The sequence below is a fragment of the Triplophysa dalaica genome, chromosome 9, assembly GCF_015846415.1.
Source record: "Triplophysa dalaica isolate WHDGS20190420 chromosome 9, ASM1584641v1, whole genome shotgun sequence".
Taxonomy (NCBI): domain Eukaryota; kingdom Metazoa; phylum Chordata; class Actinopteri; order Cypriniformes; family Nemacheilidae; genus Triplophysa; species Triplophysa dalaica.
The window spans coordinates 1,019,398-1,044,266 of NC_079550.1; the positions used below are offsets into that span (position 1 = coordinate 1,019,398).

General features: G+C 38.1%; 2 protein-coding genes across 5 annotated transcripts in view; one reads left to right on the forward strand and one right to left on the reverse strand.

Moving 5' to 3' along the window:
• nmd3 (NMD3 ribosome export adaptor) overlaps positions 1-14,014 on the forward strand; it is a 52,578-nt gene extending 38,564 nt beyond the window's left edge. For 2 of the 3 annotated variants that reach the window (XM_056756191.1, XM_056756189.1), the window contains exons 10-16: positions 630-747; positions 1,291-1,436; positions 1,606-1,718; positions 1,798-1,870; positions 2,527-2,633; positions 2,780-2,850; positions 9,318-9,568. In XM_056756191.1, coding sequence (XP_056612169.1) covers positions 630-747; positions 1,291-1,436; positions 1,606-1,718; positions 1,798-1,870; positions 2,527-2,633; positions 2,780-2,850; positions 9,318-9,454 — 765 coding nt within the window. In that variant the 3' untranslated portion in view covers positions 9,455-9,568. Of the gene's footprint in view, positions 1-629; positions 748-1,290; positions 1,437-1,605; positions 1,719-1,797; positions 1,871-2,526; positions 2,634-2,779; positions 2,851-9,317; positions 9,569-13,426 lie in introns of those variants that run through there. The other variant, XM_056756190.1, reaches the window with a different exon arrangement.
• A 7,523-nt stretch (positions 14,015-21,537) lies between these two features.
• On the reverse strand, positions 21,538-24,333 carry sptssb (serine palmitoyltransferase, small subunit B). 2 transcript variants are annotated; one of them, XM_056756200.1, is made up of 2 exons: positions 24,294-24,333; positions 21,538-22,831 (listed from the first exon to the last, which is right to left on the reverse strand). In XM_056756200.1, the coding sequence occupies exon 2, from the start codon at positions 22,761-22,763 to the stop codon at positions 22,533-22,535; it is 231 nt and encodes a 76-aa protein (XP_056612178.1). In that variant the 5' UTR covers positions 22,764-22,831; positions 24,294-24,333; the 3' UTR covers positions 21,538-22,532. The 2 variants fall into 2 exon arrangements, with proteins under 2 accessions (XP_056612178.1, XP_056612179.1); XM_056756201.1 differs by having other exon boundaries at positions 21,538-22,797; positions 24,294-24,311.
• Positions 24,334-24,869: the final 536 nt, after the last annotated feature.

Here is a 24,869-nt window from a genome sequence, read left to right on the forward strand (position 1 = left end):
ATAATCTACAGGCACTCTATTGTTACTGAATATTTACCGGAAGTTAAGGGCAGTCCACAAATGCATGCATGCGCTGAACTATCATTCAAAACCAATACGAAATATACGTTCTAGGTTCTGGGATTCTGTACTTTTTCCCAAAGGTGTGTAACGGCGTCAATTGCTGTACAACAGTACAAACACTAATTGCCGCAATAACTGGTCTTTGGCGGGGAACCTTTTTTTTTTTAATGACGAGATAACTTGTCAATAGCAGTGAAAGAGTTAAAGGGTATTTTCTTCATATTATGTTTTTTTGTACATTCTGATTTTAAGTATTGTCTTAATTATTTACCTTTCAGATTGTTAAATTAAAAAAAAATGACCCTTACGACTGCTTTCGTGGTCCAGGGTGACAAATGTGAAACAAAGTGAATAATTAAGATGTTTTAGAACTCTAGCTGTAAACACGGGTCCAGAAGAGAAAGATATGTGGAAGAATTTTTATAACCAAACAGTTTTTGGCCTCCCATATTAGGAAAGATTGCGTTATAAATGTCTTTGTTTTGTTGAATGTAGGAAATTCAGAACAGACACACAGTGATTGAGTTTTCATGTGATGCTCATCTTTCTGTGCATGTGTCTCACAGGATAACGTGGTGTGTCTGTCCCCGCGGCTCGCTCAAAGTCTGGGTAACATGGGTCAGGTGTGTGTGTGTGTCCGGGTCACCAGCTCCATTCACCTGATTGACCCCAACACCTTACAGAGTGAGTTACTCCCCACCCCACCTGTACAGTACGTTATGCTTCTCTCTCCATTCAAACATGTCATCTAGATTCATCTTTTTCATAGAGAAATCAGCACCTTCAGTTAGACAAAAGTGTGCTCGGATTGAGAGAGAGAGAGAGAGAGGCATACATGCATACCAAATGAAGATGATACACAAAATGTGCTACTACTGGAGTGAACGTGAGGAGTGTTCCCAACTGGGCTGTTTGAAATAGCGTTTATGAAAAGTCGTGGTTTCTTGGGCTGCTTTTATCGTCTACCACGAATGCCAAAATGTTTGTGTTGATAAAATGTTGGCAAAGGAAAAATTATTGTTGAGAGATTATGTTTTGAATGTTGTACCAATGTTTGGTAGTGCACTAGCTTATAGAAATAACTAACTTAAAGCTACCATAATCGCGTCTTTTTTTTGAGGTCTTTAAAATCCTTGAAAAGTGTTGAGCGATGGAAACAGCATCCTAAAGTGCTTCTTGTGGGAATTATTGAGGAGCTGATTGATTGTTGGATGTGTTTTATTTCAGTTGCGGAGGTGGACGCAAACACTTACTGGCGACACCCGTTCAACAGTTTGTGTAACCCGCGGCAGTTAGAGGAGTTTATTGTCATGGACACAGACATCATCAGAGACCAGAGACTGGGGGCAGGCGCCGGTCTCACATCCAACAGGGTAAAACCGAGATTAAAGATCTACATGTATAGAAAAACACATGCAAGTGTTGCTGGTTATTGGTGTGCATCTAAAATAGCAAATATTGGAAATATCCAGAACAATAGAATTGAACATTTCATTCAAAGAGACTTCATGTGTGTAAATACTGATGTATGTGTGTTTGCAGCACACATTAGCTGAGGTTTGGGTTCAGAAGACGTCAGATATGGACTCTGGTCATCAGTATCACTGCAGAACATTTCTGGGTCACCTGCTGAACATCGGAGATCTGGTTCTCGGGTCAGTTCACTTACACACACGTCTTCATTCATGTCCTACAGCTGGTGATGAGAACTGACACTCTGTGTTCTCACTTCAGCTTTGATTTCGCCAACGCCAATATCAATGATGAGTTTCTCAATAAGATGAACCCTGACCGCGTCCCTGATGTGGTAAGACACTACACGTCATTTCTCTAGATGTTCACACAGAATAAGCACAGGTGTACACCTTCATTCGTGATTTACACTAAGGCCCAATCCCAATTCTATTTTATACCCCTTCTCCTACCCTTCGCCCCTTGAAACACAGTGGCAAGGGGAAGGGCTAAAAACCAGAGGAAAACAGTGATAAGAAGATCCCCATAGGCATATCCTGGATCTACATGCGTTGTGGTACTTCTTCTGCGGCGTCTATTTGGAGTTTGTTTGTGAGAACGCCCTCTGGCTTACATATGAAGCAGCATTTAACCGTACTTTACTTCGCAGAAAACTGCTAGAAATTTTTTTTTTCTTTGTTATCATGCAGCCCTAGTATGAACACAAAGAAACAATAATACACGTAATGAAAATGACCTGCATAAGAAAGGATTAGAAAGTAGGTGAAGAAATCAAAACTAAAGGCTTACACTCACCATGTTTTTTATTTGTTGAAATTTGTATTAACTTAAGAATTAACTCAATTTTTTTCATTGTTGTAAACCAAAGTTCACATACAAGTATAGTCATTAAGCAAAAATTTACTTTTCAAATCTATTTTTTAAATGAAACGTAGTCTTTGAGAACAAAACTAGGGTAAATGTGGCATCTAATGTTCTGCTGGTGTTCAGGTGCTCATAAAGAAGAGTTACGATCGTGTGAAGCGTGTGAAGAACAGAATCTGGAAATTGAAGGAGTTGGACCGAGAGAAAGAAGCTGCGGACACTGATGATGAGAGGTACGCTTATGAAGAGATTGCAACTGCTGTTCAAACGCTTCTGAAGAGATTTTTCTGAGATCAGTTGCTGTGTGAGAATAAACAGTAGAATGGAATCGTGTTGTTCTTGTGCTGTTTGATGATTTGTGGACAATCATTTCTTGTAGACAATATCATGAGTTCCTGGAAGACTTGGAGGAAGATGAAGTCTTGAGGAAGAACATCAACATCTTTAGAGGTAAACACACACGCATACGTGTTCTCACTGAGTTCCCAGCAAACACAGAACTTTCACATAACCTTACCGTTTGGGCTTAAATAATAATATTCCAAGAAAATGTTTCCTGGATGTTGCAGGGAGTTTTTTATTTTTAAACACAGGATGTTCTCTAAGGGATATTCTGCAGATAAATACATGTTTATTGATAATTCATTTAAAATGTCTGATGTGTAGGTTAGGGGTGTGCACGACTAGTCGAATATCGATCTGCAATAATTCTTCTAAAACTAAAAACTGCTTCACCAAAGGGTTAAGTGACCGCTACAGAACACACTGTTAGAATGCTCATTACTTATTTAAATATATTTAATGCATCAGTTTAAATTTATGTTCGGCTCACATCACCATATCAATGTGTTTTTTAAAAACTAGTTAATTAACATTACTTAATACATTAAGTATAATAATACCAATGTTTTATACGCATTTATAAAGGATAGGTACAGCTTTACGATTGTTTCCAAAAACATACGGCGCGTGCATGGGGGGGGAGGGGTAGACTGAACTAAAGCACATGTGCACCCATTGTCAACAAAACACAGACATCAGTTTAACTTACCGCATGCGGCTCATGTCCGGTATCTTTTAGAGCTGGGACGGCTCCATATATCAGCCAGCGCTAAATGGATATATCATCCAAATCCAGCGTTATATCCACAGTTTGTATAACATTCATCACCCAAATGCAGTGAACAAAACAAACACCTGAACATCGCAAACGAATGCTCTCTCTCTCTCCTGCTTACAAGTGAAAGTGATGTCAGCGCATGCTCCTTCTCCTGCTCTACATGCTGCCGTGTGGCCGTGCCGTGTGCTTTTCTGGGAGAATTGTCCAATATGAGACTAAGAAAAGTTGTTACAAAACAGTTTTATATGTTCGGAAAAAACTTTCCAAAACATGTAAGATCGCTGGGGGAGTGTATGGAGCACAGAAATACTACGTAATACACCCAATTCGTTTTTTAACAAGTTGACCATGTTAAGCATGAGAAGACAGCACGTTTAACATTGTTAAGAAGTCAGAATGCATAAAACACTGTTGCAGGGCCGCTTTAATGAATTTTGCTTTAGAATAAGATTTGTACCCTTTCATACCTTGAAGCCTGTATTTTCCTCCTAAGGACTTCAAATGGGATCTTCGCCTAGCCTGTAAATACATTTCTAAATGATTCACGGATGTTTTTCGTTTTAAAGTGTGCTGTCTGTACCCATAGTTGATTTTATTTATTGATATAATGCAGAGTTAGATAGAACAGACTCTTACAATGAAACGAGAAAGAGAACAACATTTATATGAGGTGGTGATCAGTAGATTTAGTAAAGATCTTCCTCAGATGACGGTCAGGTAATACACAGGGAAACAAGCACTACAATTGCAATAACATTTTCAACACCACAGCGAAATAACTTCCGTAACAATAAGGCCCTAGATTTTTTACATTATGTTTAAAGCTAAATTGAACAAGACTAGAAAATAAGGTATATTTTAACATTATTTATTCATTGTAAATCTAATGTATAATTTACTAACGCATTTACTATTTAAAATCAAAGTTGTATTAGAACGATGTTTAACCAGGAAGAAGGAAACGAGTGGATGAAATAATTGATCAGTGCACATACATAGCGCTCTGCTATTGTTAACATGGGAAACGTCAAGAGCGTGCACCAAGCGACAGATGTGTTACCAAGACTCTGCACCGGACGTCTTTTCTTACATTAACACTGTTTAACCACCGCAAACAAGTTGAGTCTGTGAGAGGAGGCGGGGCTCTGTTGTCACATGCAGTGCGTGTCAACACACAATTGGAAAAACCTGCGAAAAAGAGCGGGAACATGTAGCTGGTAATGATACATGGGACATGCGTTTTGGAACCGTTTCAGATTTTTCAGTAACGAAATATCGATATTTTTGACAACACTACTCTCCACACACATTATCTGGTCCTGAACCGCATCATTCTTTCACTTTAGATGGTTTTCTGTTAAATGTTGTGTATCGACTGAAACAACAGCGATATATCCACATCAGAAGAGTAAATCAGCGTCATTCCAGATGTTGAAACTCCAAATGCATTAATGTTTGTACAAGGCAACACAGGGTTCCCGCGGATCCTTAGTGTTATAAAGCATTAAAACATTTTTTTTAATTAAAGGCCAAATAAAGCCTTAAATAGTCTTCATTTTACTTATGGAAGGTCTTAAATTTTTAGGACAATATTTCATATAAAGTTAAATAAATTGTTTTAATTCGGTGATGTTTTATTTTATTCTTTGTAAATTCACTCAATCACGTGATAATCAGTGTGTCTTGCCATTATGACAGTGTTTTTGTACCTTCTCCTATTGTGCGTGCTAACAGAAGAGAAAAGATGGGTAAATGGAGCCAAATCTGTGAAATCACATTAAACTTACAAGATATGAAATATAGAGATTGGTTAGCCTTTGCTTTAATTCCCATTGAGTTTAAAGTTTGTTTTGTCCATTAGCAGTGTAAAAGCACAAAGCAGGTGTACACTAAAACTTTGTTTCAAATGCTTTCTTTGTAATATCTTAGCTTTGTTGTCACTGAACGCGCTCTTATAAGCTTTTTGCACTGCTTAACCTTTTATTTTGCTTTCTCGTCTTTCAAGAAATGTACTCTAAAAGACAGAGAGAAAAGTAACCGAGGTGGTTGTTTGTTTTTGTTATGTTCGTTTCATGATGAGGTGATCCTCTGATCTTCTGACTAAACTTTTCTTTTTCCCACATTAGTAGGCGAGTTTGGGTGGGTAGCTAAAGTAGCAACGCTACATTTTCAGTAGCTTAACTATGATTAAGATTTTGTTGTGAAAAGTGGCGGTGTAGTGCGACCAAAAGCTACATTCTGCCGTCAGAGCGGCGCTGCTGTGTGACGTCTTTTTCTTCTCACTGTATCAAAAACTGAAAAAATTCATTATCGCCATCTACTGCAGCAACTATGGCATTACACTTCAAGGAAAAGGAACAATCACGAGTAAATATTTAAAGTTCGACATCCCCATCCTATTAAGTATTAGATTTGAATCTTCCCATCCAGCAAATAGTCGTCGAAAAGACGTCAGTGCCAGACGTCCAAACAACGTCGAAATGTGGTTGAAAAGTGAAAGGTGAAACGACGTCTTTTTCGGGTCTTTGAGAAGACGTCTTTTTCGGGTTGTTAAAAAGACGTCTATAAAAAGTTTTGTCTTTTTCCAGACTTGAATTTAACTTAATTTTAAGCATAAAATCATTTATATGCATTCAATATTATATTATATTTCTCAAAATAAGACAACTGACTAAAAGTACTACGAAACATTTATTGTCAGTTACATAACATACAAATAATCGAAACATTTGAATAACAAAATGTAATAAGAACACTTTAGTTTGCACGGTGCCCGCTATACCGCCAGATCGCCCAGGGGCCGTGTCGTCTCCCATGGCTTTGACTATGATGTGGTCGGTGGCCTTGCTGTTTCACATTTTGACTGCATCTGCAATGACAAAGAAAAACACATTTGTTCTCAGTTTGTTACTCAAAAGGAATAATTAATTTGTTGTAAAGATGGTTCAGTTCGCATATAGCCTAAATGAAATACCTCGATTCACAGTTAAGGAATGTACGGCGCCTTCCGTACAATAACATTGGACCCGGAAAAGGTATTTTACATTATACGACAGCGGCCTTTATCATACGGTTCAGATGTAAACAGAACATAAAAGACAGTAAACCATGTGTGAGCAGTTATTGCAGTAGCCATTTAACGGAAAAGACAGTCCGTCAACTGTTCTGTGAAAGCGTGAAAGAAACTCTCCTCAGACTGTCTGTGTCCTTATTCGATGATTATTACTATGATTATTATTACTTTCTCATAGTATGTAATTTTCTTTTGTTGTAAGCTTATGATTCAGGATGAGTTTAAATAAAACCGTTAAGTCAAAAGCTTTTACCTCAGATAAACGGCTGTAGTGTGGTCCACTCAGAAGTGAGTCGGTGGGTCACAGACCACAGTTTATATTCCAGGTCTCGCGGGGTTGGAACGCGCATGCAAGCAAGCAAGAAGTACTATTTTAATATATTTTTTATACATGACATTTTTAATGTGTATCTATGGAAACATACCTTGCGTTGTACTACCTTATGACAAAAAAAGTAGATGGATTAGAAAAAATTTGCAGTGCGGCTCCGTAAGCCTGACTATAGTGGTGTGTGTGGCTCTTTGCTAAAAAGGACACTTTAAAAAAATACTTAAATTGCTCTTTTCCGCACACTAAATTAAGTTGTATTCTAAAAATTCTGCTTAAGAGTTTAGCTCTCTGAGAGCTAAATACTAAAGTTGAAATCGTTGCTATAGTAACAGTTCCGCTCTATCTAGAAGTCATAGTTGATGTAGCGGAGCTTTCCTGCTCCGGGAGAAGTTATAGTTCACACTTCCTGTTTATTGATTTATGTGCTTTTAACATACTATTCATGTAGGCATATTTAAAATGTATTTAATTACCACCTGTAACTAAGTGCTAACTAAATAAAAATGTATATTTCATATTCGTAGTGTCTTAAAACAGGGCCGGCCCAGTCTGTATTTGTGCCCTAGACAAGATTTTAGATTGGCTGAGTACACTTATGTTTTTAAGATTATATTAAGTAGTAATACATTTAATACAAATTGTATAATTACTAAAAAGTATACAAATTAAATATGAGATTAAAAATCTTACCTGTTTCCCTTTTTTTCAATGAGATGTGAAGTGAAGAACCTTCTCATCCAATGATCTTTTTCTTCAATGGCATAAAAATTTACTTGTTGCAGAATGAAAGCATTGGTTTTGAAATTTGAAATGAACTTTAAGATCAAGTTTTAATTTTCTCAAATCCACTGCAATCGTGGCCATGTCACAAACCTTATTAAAAATATCTTCCTTTGTGTTAAACAGAACAAAGACATTAACACAGGTTTGGGACAATTAGTAAATTATGACAGAATCATCATTTTTGGATCAACTATTCTGAATTTGCCTCAAAGAAGCTAATTTTGTAGTTTCATCTAAACATAGAACCCAGTTTATTGTAAAGTTCCATTAATGTTCAGCAACTGAAGATTCAGGAGTTTGCTTTGGGATGAGAAAAGATCATTTTTGTGCTTTGGTCAACGACTTTGTCAATATTGATTGACAATGATGATTCATGTCAACATTAATGCTTGTCTTTGGCGCTGTAAAAGCTGTAATTTTGTATAGCAAAAACCGGAAAAAACTAATGCACTCTGTAAATTGCGGAGAACGGTTGCGTGATAAATAAGGGAAACTCTCACGAATGCAACATTATGAGCAACTATTAACAACAAATCGACCAATCTTAAGAAACGTCTGAAAGGTTTGTGCATGATGAAGAAGCGGCGAAAACACTTTATAAAAATGAATTAGCAGCCACAACGTTATTTTTATGGATATTTTAAATTGAATATTACGGCTTCCATTATAAGCATATCGGCTCATAATATAAATATTTGTGTTCTTTAGCCACATTGTTGAACTAGTTAAATTATATCTTAAGAAATAGTCGCAACACACGTTTTTATCAAGAAACTACTGCAATGTGATTTTCTTTTCATGTCAATATTAGAAATATACGTCGATCTTTGGGGCTAATTTCGACGGACCAAAAAAAGACGTCCAAATGACGTCTAGTGCTGGGTGGGTTATGTAATGAAAACAATAAATAAACAATACAATTATACTGCTATTGTAGTACATTGATTTAAACTTCTTAATTGAAAACATTAGACATTAACAATACTCATAACATAAATACTGTTGTAACATTATACTTTAATATACTACAATCTACTATAGGAAATACTACAGTTGTAGAATATTATGGTAACGCTCACGCTCTATCTTATCCTACAGAATAATACTGTAGTATATGTTAATATAGTTCATTTATACACTTTGTAGTATACTTTAATATTTACTGAGGTAAAGTAAAAAAAAACGGTCAAGTAAAAAAGACACCAGAAGTGCAGAAGCTAAGTGAGCTGGATAAGGATATTAAGAAAAAGGCTTTTGACAATATGTTTTGATTCTTTCATTCTTCGGAGTAAATTTTTGACCTATGTTAAGCGTGTGTAAAGGCAGTTTGTTCTGCTGTATAAAAATAGTAATTATTTCTTTGTTCAGGACTTAATAAGTCTTAAATTAGATTTTACAAAAGTGTGCAGCAACCCTGCAACAAGTACTGAAAGACACATTTGCATTTGAATGATCCAATAATGAAAACATGACTGAGCGCTTTAAACTCACCCACCAATCAGTTCATTTGCCCATATAATTGAAAGCATCTCATGGGTTTGATTGTGATCGTAGTTATCACATGATGCTTGTAATTGTCATCTGATACTCATGTGATCGTCCCTGTACAGACACGTCAAAGATCCCAGTGGAGAGCGACACCGATGATGAGGGGGCACCCAGGATCTCTCTGACAGAGATGTTGGAGGATTTGAGTTTGACCGACGCCACCGGTGGAGAAGGAGCCGACATGATGACAGATGCATGAATGCAGATTGGTACGCTTTCAGTGATTGTTATTTTGAGGTTCAGATGTCATTTGAAAAGCTGGGGAGCCATTGTGGCATTGCCTCAACTAACCCAATAAAAGACTTCCCCGGTGTTTTTCTGTGAATGTTTGACTGACTAAAAAACATTTGATCATTGTCATAAGGGTTGCATTTAACGTTTCTTGTGTAATCTCTTTGGTTATGGGTATATATTTTGGAGGTTTAGATAAACCGGTCAGGTTGGATTCCGTCACGTAAGGGGCAGACAGCAGGGAAGCTGATCCAAATGCAGCAGATCCATTTGTGTTACCCACAAGCCTAAAGATCACAAGGCGACTGGACAGGGCTCTAGACTAACTTTTTTTCTTAGGTGCACCAGCACTAAAGTTAGGTGCACCAAAATTTTCGACAATATCGAATTTAACGCATCTAACTGGTTTAAATGTCCATATAGGCAAAATTTTCTTGTAATTGATTAACTTACAACGTGGCTTTACTTCTTTATTGTGCGTCATTTTGACTGACAGGCTGGTAAAAAATCCTCATAATCTATTATTACCAGTCACTATGGTGCAAGATGGCGTTATGTGGTAATAAGTATGTTCGTGACGTCATCACGCTGTACTTGCGTCTCGGAACTTGTTGTTTTTTAATACAACCGAATGCCCAATAAAGCCGTTGTTGATTATATTCATTTATATATTTAATCTTTTAATGTTTGTTCAAATGTGATTTAATCTGGGAAAACCCAACACATGGAGCAAATTTATATAGGCTATTACAATTTCTAATACCATATTTAAGCCCTTTCAAAATCAGTTTTTATTTTGCTCATACCTTGTGTATGTAAAAAACATTATGGCTGCGGTCGTCTGAAGCGCTATGATGTTCAGGAACGAAATTTGAAGAAAACGTGTTTAAAGTTAAGTGATGAAAATAAAAGCACAACAGTCCAGTATCACAAGTAAATCACTTTACAGTGGTAAGAGACTTACACTTATAACAATTTAATAAAAAAACATTTCCTAGTGTTAAAATCTTAAAAATACTGTATAAAACCGTTTGAATAAAACGAAAGAATGGAAAATGGTGCAGCGCACATTTAAAGAACGAGAGCTCTGCCATTATCACTTCACAAGAAAACTAACAAAAATTACGGACAACAACTAATAAGCAGTGAATCAAGTTTTACATTGTTTATCATGTGCATAGTGTCTTGACTTTTGATCATCCCTTGTGTGTTTTGCGATAGCGGTCCGGCTCGCGTGAGCAGCGGACCGGGGATAACTCTCGGTGCTGCAGATGGGGAGCTCTGTCATCTCACGAAAACATTGTATAAAAAAAACTTTGCATGCCATAGTTAACACAGGACGGGCGGGAAATGTGCATTGATACTCCTTCATTCTTCATGTTATGTTGTTTACTTTTGTCTTGCCTGCGTCCCCGCGCGACATCCGACGGGTTTTCCAAGATTGCATCACAGTCGGTAACAATGACAGGTGAAAACAAGCAGGTCGCTTCGCGAGCATATCAAGTTGAAGGGAAACGGGGATTTACAAATTGCCCTCATTGTAATCCTCCAAAATGACAGACACCCTTTAGATTTTTCCGTCAATGGTTAACGTGACCTCTGCTACTCACACGTGAAGGAATATCTGGACCACGGCCAATCAAAGGGGGGTCCGCCCTTCTCTATCTCTGATTGGTTTAGACCACGATATGGGCCCTAGGCGTGTCTGTTGTTGAATCACAGGGAGACTTAAGAGTTGCGGAGACTTTTTTTCTCCCTCGAATGGCTGGTCGCGCCGGTGCGACCTGATTATTCTTAGTCGCACCATTGAAAAATAAGGTCGCATTTGCGACCAAATTGGTCACACTCTAGAGCCCTGCTGGAGCTAACAAAGATAACAACATGAACAGGAAAAAAAAATTAAATTCAAAATCAATGACAGACAAAAGAATCAGCTGAGACAATTAAACATGGCAACCTACAAAGCAAACAGGAAATACCGTAAAATATAAAAGTCCATTAAAACCCAACAAGACACACAGAGAAAAGGGGTTTTAAAGATGATTGTGATGAATTTAATGCAAATAAGATGGCAAATGTAAAGGTTTTTCATAGAGGTGCTCCGATTGATCGGTGGCCGATCATAATCGGCCGATAATAACTTTGGGAAGTATGATCGGCGGTCTCTAAAAAGGCCGATACAGAAAAGCCGATCAGATGACGCAAAATTGACGAGACATTTATTTTACGCGATATGAAAATGGCTTCACCGGTCTGGCAATTATACAAGGTGTGTGAAATAGACAATGCATTATCAATCTGATACGTGTGTACTATGTGAATTCCACGATGCGAGAAGCACCCAAAACATTTTTACACCAACAACCTCTTTAGACGTTTGAGGGTTAGTCACGTAAAGGAGTGCGAGTAGTTTTCAAAGTTAGCCTCGCGCAAAGTGAGCGGGCAGTTCAGCAGCTCGAGCGCCACTCGGCTGCAGAGATCGCGTCAACCGAAGATTCATTTGTTCTACCAGTGATAAAAATATCTGAAGGCAAACGTCATTTTGACGGACTACAATAAAGGCGATTTGTAATTCCCCTTTTTATCATTTCGTGTCATTAGAACGTGATCGTGAAGAACGTGATTGTGAGCGGAAGGAGGTAGACTATCGCGAAGGGACGTGTGTTTCTATTCATGATCTTACTCTCAAATGTCTATTCAGTTTTGCTAAACGCGCATGTGGTCAACAGAGACTCGAGATGCATCCATCACTCCCCGCATACACACAGGCGCGCTGTGGTGCCGTCTTTACAGAGTTTTTACTTCATAAAATAGCGTCTTTTTGTATCAATAATAGCTTTCAGTGAGTGGAAAAATATCTCTAACTGCGTTTTCTCTGTTCAGTGAAGCAGCACATATATGTGAAACCGAACAACAAAAGAGGTCTTATTGGTACATTTGTCATGATCATTGTCATGATATGATCATATCTGGCGGAGATATACCCGTTTACAACTCTGGAATCTTAGGGTGCAAAATATTCAAAATATTGAGAAAATTGCCTTTGAAGTTGTTAATAAAAGGCCCTGTTAATGGCCATCCACTCACAAAAATAAAGTTGTGATATATTTAATATATTGAATTTACAAAATATCTTAATGGAACATGAGAAAATTCGATCATTTTGACCCATACAATGTATTTTCGACTAACTAAAAATATTCCCGTGCTCCTTAAGACTGGTTTCGTGATCCAGGGTCACATATGACCAAACCACAGCTTTCTTGTGAGTACAAAACACCTTTTACAGGCACCTGTCATTGTTATTGAATGGACATAAGAACATAAACATTTGCTTGTAATTAGATTATTATTTTATGTCCGACAACAGAAACATTGAAAATAAATGAAAAGTCTAAGTCTAGCGCAACCTCTCCTCAGCTGTCAGTAACAGAGACATTTTTTAAAGCATCAACCCTACTGCAAGGACAGTAAGAAGCATAAAGAAATATCAGATTATCAGATAAAATAATGTAATAAATTTGCTTTGATCATGGCCACTTTATACTGTGGAAGACAAAGGGTTTCTGGGACTCATGTCACATGCTGCTATGTTTTATGAAAATATGTGGTAACACTTTCCTTGAAGCATGTATGTTTAATGCATTATAAAAGTAGTTTTCAAGCAGTGTAATGCACATTTTAATGCATTGTAATGTCTAATAGATAATTGTTATTACAGTTAATTCATTATAACACGACACATTTTAAATTGGTTATAATTATTTACAACTACATATAATGCATTACAACACACACTATGAATATTAATAATGCATTTTACCCTTTAATAACTCTTTATAATCCATTATACATAAATGCTTCAAGGAAAGTGTTACCAAATATGTTACTTACTAATATTCATTAGTTAATTCATGACACTTTCTCTTTTGGTACTCAGAAAGCTTCAAATAGTTCCTATAATCGGTGATCGGTATCGGCCAATACAGCTTTCAGTGATCGAGGATCGGTGATCGGCTAAAAAAACCCTGATCGGAGCACCCCTAGTTTTTCAGTGTTGCATTTGAAGTATCCATAAACAGAACTGTGTAGCGTAGTTGGTATTACTATGTTGGAGGTGTATTTCAAAAAAGTCCTAACTTAAATGAGGTCCTCAACAAAATTTAATTTTGAAGACGAAATCAGAATATCATCCAGAATGTCCTGAGTGCTGAAGCTTAACCACAGCAAGGAAAGGGGTACAGCGTTCTTATTTCATCTTAAATCCTTTTAACGGCTCAATATAACTTTAAATTTGGAGCCCTCATCAGAATCACTGAGCCATCATGAACATAATGCCAAATAATGACATTTTAAGGGGTTATTATAAATGTACTTGCACACATACATTTTCAATTAGAAAAACCTTAAAATGTTTTTTAATCATTTTATAACATTTTCTTAGATTTGTTGTTTGTGATGTCCCACACAATGCTAAGCTAACTTCATTGAGTGTAATAAATGAATAAAATACATGTTGAAAATATTATTTAAATGTTCTTATTGTCCTCAGGTCATTTCAAATAAAATGATCATGAAATATATATATATATATATATATATATATATATATATTTTAAATGTTAAGTATTTTGCATGTGTCCCTGAAATGTGTCCACCCTGTCGTTATGGGATGAATGCACCTTTAAGAAACCAACTGATGTACTAGTTGACGTCCCTTCCCCATTTTGCCTTAAAACATCTGCTGGACACACAGTGTGTATCTACACTTATATTTCCCAATTTTTCATCATATTGTGTCTTTAGTTGGATGTTGTCAAGCTTAACATGTCCTCCCTGTCATAGTGATAGATTCATTAATATAAAACTTTTCAGTAATCAAAATGTGCACAGTCAGCTTCAACAGTACAAACATTTTGCTAACTGCAGGTACACCTCCTGTTCACTAAATACTAACTTTTCCCAAAAATTGTCCGCCCTGTCACCAGGTATCATAATATTAAATATCATATAATCCAACAGTTTTAACACATAAAATAACTGAAGATGCTTCACACGAGCGGATTATATGAACTTTTTTGCCAATACTGGTATCAGCAGGTGTATTGATGATGACGATTTAGTTTTATTCTACGTTAAAAGATGTCCGCCCTGTCATGGACAAATTCATAGTTTGCACATATGGTGTCAGCTTGCAGTCTGACTAGAAACAGATTCAATATGTGTTTTTAACCATTCAAGATTACAGTATCAAAACATTCTCTCATGACATTATAATGAACCTTGAGATGGAGACCAATGGATACTCATATCAGCATGATACACAATACAACTCCCAACAAGGTTAAACAACAGGAAAGTAAGGAACAAATAACACGATTAGAAGTGAATAATAAAATGAATGAATGAATACATATAATAGATGAATATTGTAATAAATGAAATAGAATAATAAAACAAGAAAAAGTGTATGTTTCTATCCAGATCTATCAGGTAGGATGATTTACAGTGCAAAAACATGAAGTAATATTGATGTGTGTATGCTTAGTAGGACAATCCGACGGGTTGGATAAAATTTCAGGCCACCTGTCTCTTGCAGTACCATCCTACAGGGTTCCTATCCTGTTCGCTGTGTCCATGTCCACCACCAGGACGTCCACCAACTCCTCCTGGAAGGGGGGGGTACTGTCACATTCCCGTCTGGATCAGCTAATGTGAATGCTCATCAACCTGGTTTGCTGAAACCACTTGTCACTCTAGTGGCCACGCACCTAAATTGAAGAATTTTAAGGCTTAATATATGTTAAACGGGTGAGTTATAAAAAAATTGACCCTCCTCACAGTTGTCATGAAGAGTAAATTTAGCTTTCTAGACTAAACTATTTGTGATCCGTGATCCATTTCATCACTAGTCATTACCATCTTCATCTTCACTGTATGTATTCGCTCTCATTTCCCTGTGTCCTTTGTTTGGTTTAGTGGTTCTGTTGGTGTACCTGTCTATTCTAGGGGTGGTTTCCAGGACAGGGATTATGTTAATCCAGGACTAGGCTTTAAATGCAAGTAGTTATAACAAACACACCTTCTAAAACATCAATTGTATGCGTTTTGAGACAACACAAAGGCACTGATGTATGTAGAGATATATCAGTGCAAGTTGTTTTTAGTTTGAACAGCTCTTACATTTATTGGAGTCGGTTACTGATGTATACCGGAAGTTACGTTTTGGGCCACGATGTTGTTTATGTTGTTGCTCTGAACTACGAAAGAGGTGCCATCACGTCTAAAAGTTTTCTGAAATGAGCATGAACTGTCATGATGATGCGGTAGGCATTTCTGCATAAAAACGAATCTCGTGATTCATATTTTTCCCAAAAACTAAAGCACTATGTGCCTTGTGGAGAGGCCAAAACAGAAGGATATTTGTTTCAACAGTTTATTTGGATGAAAAGTGCTCTGAAATGTAAATTTATAAATGATACAATGTCAGCTGGTGCAATTCATAGCAAACCTTTACGTGTCTCTTTCCAGCAGAAAATGCATACATTATGTTCACTCAAACGTGTAAACAGTTTTTACAGCACACTTGAGGACTCATTTACAGTATAAAGTGTGTGTAAGCAAAGATTTGATGGTAAAAATCAAAGAGAATTTATAAAAACGGTCTTTGACGCGGTTAAGTGCTGTGCACCACATTAGGGTCTGAGCTGACGCACTCACTTGTCTGAGTGCTGCAGGTGTTTGGAAATATTAGTCATTCCTGCCGCTTGTTAAGGATTTGAACATTGACATTTGCTCTTTCATATATCATGACATTAATAGAATCATAGTTTGAGATCTCCACCTTTTATTGATGTCTATTTAATCACACATACGAACTTTGAGAAAGAATGTAACATCAAAACAAGGACGGTTTCTACATAACATTTTATAAATGAGGCCATTGATGTACTGTTTATAATATTCAAGCATATTCATATAGTTACAGGCAGCCATGTGAGAGGCTGTGCAGCATCATCATCTCAATCAGATTTAAACTGTTTATAAAATAAATCTATTGTTTTGACTGAGAGCTATACACACACACACACACCTGTTGGATTTTTATGGGGACATTCCATAGACGCAATAGTTTTTATACCGTACAAACTGTATATCACATTCCCTACCCCTAAACCTAAATATAACAGAATACTTTCTGCTCTTTTAGATTCTCAAATAAAGTTAATTCTGTGTGATACGTAAGCTTGTTTCTTCATGGGGACCAAAAACGTCCAGGCATTTTGTCCCCATACCATCAGGTTTACCAGGTACATGCAAAGACACACATAGACAGACGGGCACGCACTCAAACATACACACACACACAGACGGGCATGCACTCAAACACACACACAGACAGGCACGCAATCAAACACACACACAGACGGGCATGCACTCAAACACACACACAGACAGGCACGCAATCAAACACACACACAGACGCACTCAAACACTCACACAGACACAGACAGGCACGCACTCAAACACACACACACAGACAGGCACGCACTCAAACACACACACAGACAGGCTCGCACTCAAACACACACACAGACAGGCACGCACTCAAACACACACACAGACAGGCACGCACTCAAACACACACACAGACATGCTAGCACTCAAACACACACACAGACAGGCACGCACTCAAACACACACACACACAGACAGGCACGCACTCAAACACACACACAGACAGGCACGCACTCAAACACACACACACGCAGACAGGCACGCACTCAAACACACACACACAGACAGGCACGCACTCAAACACACACACACACAGACATGCACGCACTCAAACACACACACAGACAGGCACGCACTAAAACACACACACACAGACACTCTTCTGGTGAATTCGTTCCTAAACTGAATGAAGGCATCATGTTTAAGAAACGTAATTCCTCCTCTAGAAGAAACCAGAAGTGTCCACAGGAGTTTGTCCGACCCCTTCTCTCCCGTGCGCCTTTAAATTCATAACATTTTGTTAAATTTGGATAATTAAGCATATTTTAGTTTACTTAGTTTAGAGTGACAGAAAGTAACGGGGATGAGATGAGGGCAGTAAAGCAGATGATTTATGCTAAGAGTTTGACTGGTGCTTGATCGGACCGTCTGGAGGGTTTATGTTTTACTCGCTGGATGATGCTTGGACAACAGTCTCTATCAAACCAAGAACAGATCCAGTGACATGAGCGAATGTAGGTGATGGCCTACTGTTCCCAACTCTATTGTGTAAGCGCTACACACCCTCTCCTGGTTTTACTCTTGAAACACATTCCTTCCACCGTTTACCTTGAGTCAACATTCAAACAGAAAACCATATTCTGGAACGCCCGTGTGAATTTCCTTAATGTGAATTTCCTTGAGAGGAAAGGGCAGTATGAAACATCAGTGTCACAAGGGCTTCTGGCCCGACAAACTGTGTTATTTATTAAAAGCTGCTGGTAGTTCTTCAGCAGCAATAGAAGATCTGGCGTTTCTGTGACAGTCAACACATAACGTTTAAAGTTGACTGAGATCACGAGAGTTGGAAAGGTGGAAAGTGTATGGGTTAAAGTTTTGTTTGACATCGTTTCATGGGGGTTGTGACTCTCAGGATGGCTTTGCTTTGCCATTTATGGTGTGGCTGTACAGTGATGCTTACAGTATGTGGGTCTGAGAGCAAATGTCAAAGTGTTTTCATTGCAACATCTTGAAGAAGAAGCAGTCACAGGCGTAGAGTTTCACAGGTGAAAGAGAAGACACTGTCGTGGGGCAGTAGTGGCCTTATGGTTAGAGAGTCGGAGTCGTGACCAGAAGATTTCCGGCGCGTAACGACAGAGGTGCCCTTGACCATGGCACCTTACCCCTACCTGCTCCCCGGGCGCTGCAGTGATATCTACCCACTGCTCAGGTGTATGTGTTCACCACTTGCTGTGCGTGTGTTTAATATAATTACTGGATGGGTTAAAAGCAGAGATCACATTTCGGGTATGGGTCACCATATCTGACAAATAGGTCACTTTCACTTTCATCTTTACTATACATTGATTTGGTATGAAATGCACTGATAAACATCTACATATAGACACACGTCATCCATTCATGTGGTAAATGGGCAAGCAATCCAGCACACCTGTACTGATGATCACAAAGCATTTCACAATCTCCGTTGAGTGTCAGATATCCTATAATACATTCATTTAATACAGAACCCATATTTATTATTAGCCCAAAGCCCAAAAACATAAATTGTAATGTATGCTGTTAATAAATGTTATTTATTTAAATAAATGTTGTAGTTTGAATTTTAACATTAGCTGACATCATAGCTTTTTGCCATTTTTTTTTTTTTATGTTGTATAATGACAATACAGTTGTTCAGACTACTTCATTAGGATTAGGATTTTATAAATGTGTAAGTAAATGTTCACTTGAACTTGAAGACATATTGTTTATTGAGTGTAAACAAATACAACCTTATTGTTAAGGTTGAATGCTTTCTGGACATTTTCACGAGTTATATCTGCTGATTGAAACCAATGAAATTGTGTCGCAAAAAAGTAAGAAAGAATGACGGGTTTGCTGAAGTATTAAGAAATCGAGGTGGGAAAACCGGATTGTTGCAACTGCATCAGACCCGCCCTGAGGACACCTAAATGAGCACTTGGCAAACCAGTCTGGTTGCTTCCCTACTTTGGAGTTTCAAATGTACACATATTCTGTTCAAAACAATAGCTCACCTTCTCTAAACGTACACTAGTGTTGTATTAAAGCACAGAAATGTACTGAAAATAGTTTTTTTTCCAAAAAATACACTTAAAAACGGATGCCACTCGGACACAATATCTGACAAGTCCTGATATCACAGTGACACAAGCTGCTAAAAGTACACAAGAAATAAGATCTTGTGTGAGATCAGGACAGAGCAAGTGATCCATCCGTCAGGCATAGGATGTAGAAATACAAGAAATCCGCAGGAAAAGTGTTTATTATGTGGTGTTATAGACCTGGTTTCACAGACATCTACATTCTTGATGCAGTGTGAATCAAACTTAACTTGTAATATTTCAAAAATGCCAGTGACGGGGATTTGTGTCAATGGGGCTCATTCATGAAACACGAGCCATATTTTTTGTGTGGAAATTGTTAATCAAATCATCCATCCATCCATTTTCTACCGCTTATCCGAACTACCTCGGGTCACGGGGAGCCTGCGCCTATCTCAGGAGTCATCGGGCATCAAGGCAGGATACACCCTGGATGGAGTGCCAACCCATCGCAGGGCACACACACTCACTCATTCACTCACGCACTCACACACTCACACCCTACGGACAATTTTTCCAGAGATGCCAATCAACCTACCATGCATGTCTTTGGACCAGGGGAGGAAACCGGAGTACCCGGAGGAAACCCCCGAGGCACGGGGAGAACATGCAAACTCCACACACACAAGTCGGAAGCGGGAATCTAACCCCCAACCTTGGAGGTGTGAGGCGAACGTGCTAACCACTAAGCCACCGTGCCCCCCTTAATCAAATCATTCTATCGTAATTTTTTCGTGAAAATCTTCGTATTTTCAAACTGTTGGTTGGGACTTAAGAAATGCTCACCAGCTCCATAACAGTGTAAATGGTGCGTAAACTGCACATAACATTTTGTATTCTTTTAGTGAAACTTATGACACTGCATATTGATGCAATATGTGTCACAATGCCCTGTATTTCATCAATTTTACTTTAATTTTACAGCTCATCACTGTCCTTTTATACACAGTCGTCCTGTCACAGTGGAGAAGAGTCGGAAAATACTACTTTGACCAGCCATCACACACAACAATAGTGCATTTACTATGCATCATAAATTCGTAAGTCAGACATATTGGAGGCATTTAACTTAAACAATGCTATTGATTCCGAAGGAATTTGCACATTTTGCTTGTGAAAAAAATATTTTATATGGAAATAACTGTTAAAATAAAACTCTTTAATGCAAGTCGATCACATCCGGTATAATCACTATAGCCGTATACTGTCACCTCACATACATACTGTATAAGGACTGACAAACCGATTTCCATTTATTTCTAATCCTGACGTAGTAAACTACTCATTTTGTTCACCAATCAAGCCCTACCCCTGAACCTGATCCTCATAGAAAACTTTTGGCAGTTTTTTATTTAAAAAAATCATAATTTCATCCCACCATACACACGCTGACAAGTCTGGTCCCTTTTAAGTAATTTACCTCTACTTAATAAAACAGCGTGCCTTTTAACTGGGGTACAGTGATTCTGTACCAATGAATGTGTGTGTGTCTATATCCATGTAGAATAGATTTAAACTACATACAGTAAATACTGCTGACTCGTGCGTGAAGTTCAAAGTAGAAAATAATTAATTATACTGCATGTGATGTTACAGAACATGGTTATAGCGATTCTTAAAAAAGCTTTATTTTCAGTTATTTCTAAAAAAGGATCCTTTTTTCGCTTGCAAAATGTTTGATTTCTATTTGGTTCAATAGCATTGTTTAGGTTTAGTGCCACCAACATGGCAGACTTCCGGATTGATGACGTGAAAACACTCTATGGAGAAGTTAATATTAATGGTTACTGCATTATCATATTCAGTAATATTCTTGAAAAGAAGATGCTAATAACTGTCACGATCTGGTGGGGAAGAACCCAAGCGCAGGTGGCGATGAAGGGAAAATGAAAATGTAATGAACATAAAATAAAACTCCTAAAATGGGGAAATCAAACTTAGACAAAATCAACTCCAAAACAAAGACTTCCCACAAGGGGGCAAAAACAAAAGTGACAGGATACTAAAATACTACAACTACAACAGACATGACTAGATAAACAATATAAAATCCAAGGGGCATGGTTATCCAGTTAGATACAGCCATGAACAACTTGGCAGACGAGTGAACATGCAAACACTCAAAACGAACGAGCACAGCAAATCAAGAGGGAACAGGTGCGGGGCATGAAATCATTACGAGACACGAGAAAGGGTATGACATGTCTCATACAAACAATGCCATGTCCTTCTCACACTAGACACGTGGGTCTGTCATGATTCTGCCACAAGACTCGAAAACTATGACTATAAAAGGCAGGATCATGACAAATAACAAGTAGGCTAACTGTTGCTGATATTTCAAATCACAGCAACCAACGCATCTCGGTAATGATGCGCAGTGCATCCAAAGCGTTCTCAAGTGCCACCAGCTGGTCGTTTTTAGAAGAACACCATTAATATTTCAGCTGGTTAAAAAGGCCTTTGTGGACATAGATTAACTGAATATTTTCTAAGGCATATAGCCTATTAGTATCGTATGCATCTATGCAAAATAATGTTGCCAAACCAAAGAACCAGCATTCCTAGATTTACATTTATTCATTTGGCAGACGCTTTTATCCGAAGCGACTTACAAGTAGGAGAGCATATAAACATTTTGTCAACACGCTAAACAGTGCTGTTAGTTAACTAGGCCATGCTACTATGAGGATTAAAGCTGGAGTAAGCAAATGAGAGAATTAACAACAAGATATTTTACAGGTACGTAATGTTTCATGAATGAGGCCCATTGTATTGTGTGGCCTTTAATCTTGTGTTGTGTGTGACCACACCACACCTGGGTACAGAACAATCACATCAAATCAGGCAAACATTTCAAAACCTGTGGTGTGACGGAGTTTAACAAAAGAAACACGTCTGCTGTATAGGTGATTATAAAAATGATAAAACACACAAACCAGCATCAGTCATAAAAAATGAAAAATAAAATGTAACACCTCTTCATTTGCATCGGGGCAAATAGTCAAAACAAATTATATCGCTGACAAATATCAGGGTCAAGATGTTGAGGAGTGCACTGATGACCGCTGATATCACCCACCGGGGAAGGAACCCGTCCAAAACTCAAAAAGTGTTTCCATGTCTCTTGTCATCTGGCTGGTTTGTGAGTGTTAAACTAAAGGAGCTGTATCCACGCTCAGCTCATGAGAGCCACAGTGCTCTCGGATGGCCTCGCGCAAGACCCAAGAAGAACTCCAGCGCCAGGCGCATGTGAATGGGCACAAACACGTAAGAAGTGTAAACCACCATGGCCACCATGGTAAACAGGACGATGTTGAAGATGGACTTCTCCCACGGCTCCAGCACGTAGATGCCAGTGATGAGCAGGTACTGATAGTAAAGCCAGCTCACATACTCCCTCATGGTCTTCATATTGACTCGCCGGGCAACGCCGTCCTGCTGTGAGCTGCCGACATGAAAGACAACGGGTCAGGTGTGCCCTTAAAGAGTGAGACACAATGCACAGACACGCACACGGGAGATAAATGAATGATGAATAATAATGGTGATGGGTTTGTCTCTTTATCACACATTTCAAAAGATGAAAATGTCAATTCAAGGCATGAATGACATGAAGTCAATAGCATTCGGTGGCTGGTACAATTCAGTGTTTGTTCTCTGGGCTGTGCCCTGGGGAGAAATGCGGATCAAATGAATCTTGGTTTTATTTTTTGATTCCGGGTTTGAGGAGTGAGACAAACAAAACTTCTAAAAGAAATAATCTTCAATAGAAATAAACACAAAACGATGCTTTTCATTGATGACCGTTTGATTATTCAATTAAAAAACGACGGAAAGGATCATAAAATGATCAAACATTTATTATGTTAAAAATGGCTTGAAAAGATTTTTTCCCTTTCATTCTTTTTATTTTAGGCCGAACAATATTGCCTGGATAAATGATTGAGGGGAAGAGCAGTGAGCGTGTGATATCTGTAATGAAGAAAGCCCCAGTGGGTTATAAATAATGTGCATATTAATATTATTGTGAACCTGAAGGGGCAATAAAGGTGAAGCGGCTCGCGGGGTGTCTACAGCCCCACATTCATCCAGTTGCAAAACACAGCAGGAACATGCTTGAGGTCTCTCTGTCTCTCGCTCTCTCTCTTTCTCTAATGTCAACGAGGTCAATATTTACATTCTCATACACATAAAAAAACTGTGAAAAAGCTGTAATTGTTCTGCTTCTTTGGATTTTCAATGTGGCCAATTGCATAAATATGAATATGAATTTAAATCAGCATTTAACCGTTAGCCTTTTTAAGTGAAAGCTAATATATGGTGTGTGAAAACAACCTGTAGAAAATAATTAGTATTTAACACGCCGTGTAGAATATGTGACACTGATGTAACTGATATTGGTCTGTTAAATAAAAGTGAACTTCCATCATAAATGATTCAAGATGACATAAAACACATATTTTTTTAAGTTACCTGGCTAGATTTCAGTGTCCCTACAACAATATGGAATACTGTACCATGTTATGTGTAGTCTAATGCCAAGACAACCTCAAGCGTAAACAAGACTGATAACAGACAGCGTGAGAACAATAGTACATCACTGTGGTGTTCTTTCTAAGCAACTGTAGAAACTTTCAACATCATTAACTAGATCCTTTTGTTGTATGATGATGTACACTACAGAAATGTGTACAGGAAACATCCAACTAAACACGTGAAACTAAAACAAACTTAGATATTACACCTTGTTCTTCCAAACATGTTTATCAATGTAACTATTCTCTTTCTATTTCTAGTAACAGCAGCAGCAGTGTTGTTTTTATCACATCATGTCATTTTGAGCTGTAATGATGTTTAGAGTCATTTCTCACGTGCAGAAGATCAGATGAGAAGAGTGTGAGTGATGTGCAGTGTATGTGTGCTGAGAGGACAGGTACTTACCTCAGGTGTAATGCTGCAGACTAGAGTCAGTCAGTGTGGCTATGACGGTATGATCCAAAAGCTGCTCGAGCAGTGAGACACCACCCACTTCTCATGTTTACTCTCGCACTCACATGTGTATTGCGAGCACGCACGTGCGTTAAGTTATGGAGTAGAAATAAGGCAAACTCATACAAAGCTCCCGTATATAATACTATGCGATGTGCAGCTCTAATGCAGGCTGTATCTGAAGTACGGTGCTCTGTGACGTCATCTGCCGCATGGGTCATTCTCATACCTGTCAACATTTGTGTACCAAAGTCTGGGAGACTTAGAAAAGAGTTTCACATACATTCTGAATCATAAACATCTTGTCTTTATGACATCTGACAGCAGACGTCTTAGAGACATATTGCAGATGAGCGAACAATTAACAAAAATATATCTTGCAGATGTAAATGCACACAATAAGTAGATGTCACCCAGATGTATGTATGCCATCAGGATAACAAATGTTACTCTTTTTTTAGTAGTAACACTGTTTTTTTAGTGAACTGCTCTAGAGTAAATATAGGAGACAAGAATGAAAAACAGATC

Excerpts from the sequence above, each read along its gene's own strand:
- sptssb (XM_056756200.1), bottom strand. The coding sequence starts at position 22,763 with ATGAAGACCATGAGGGAGTATGTGAGCTGGCTTTACTATCAGTACCTG.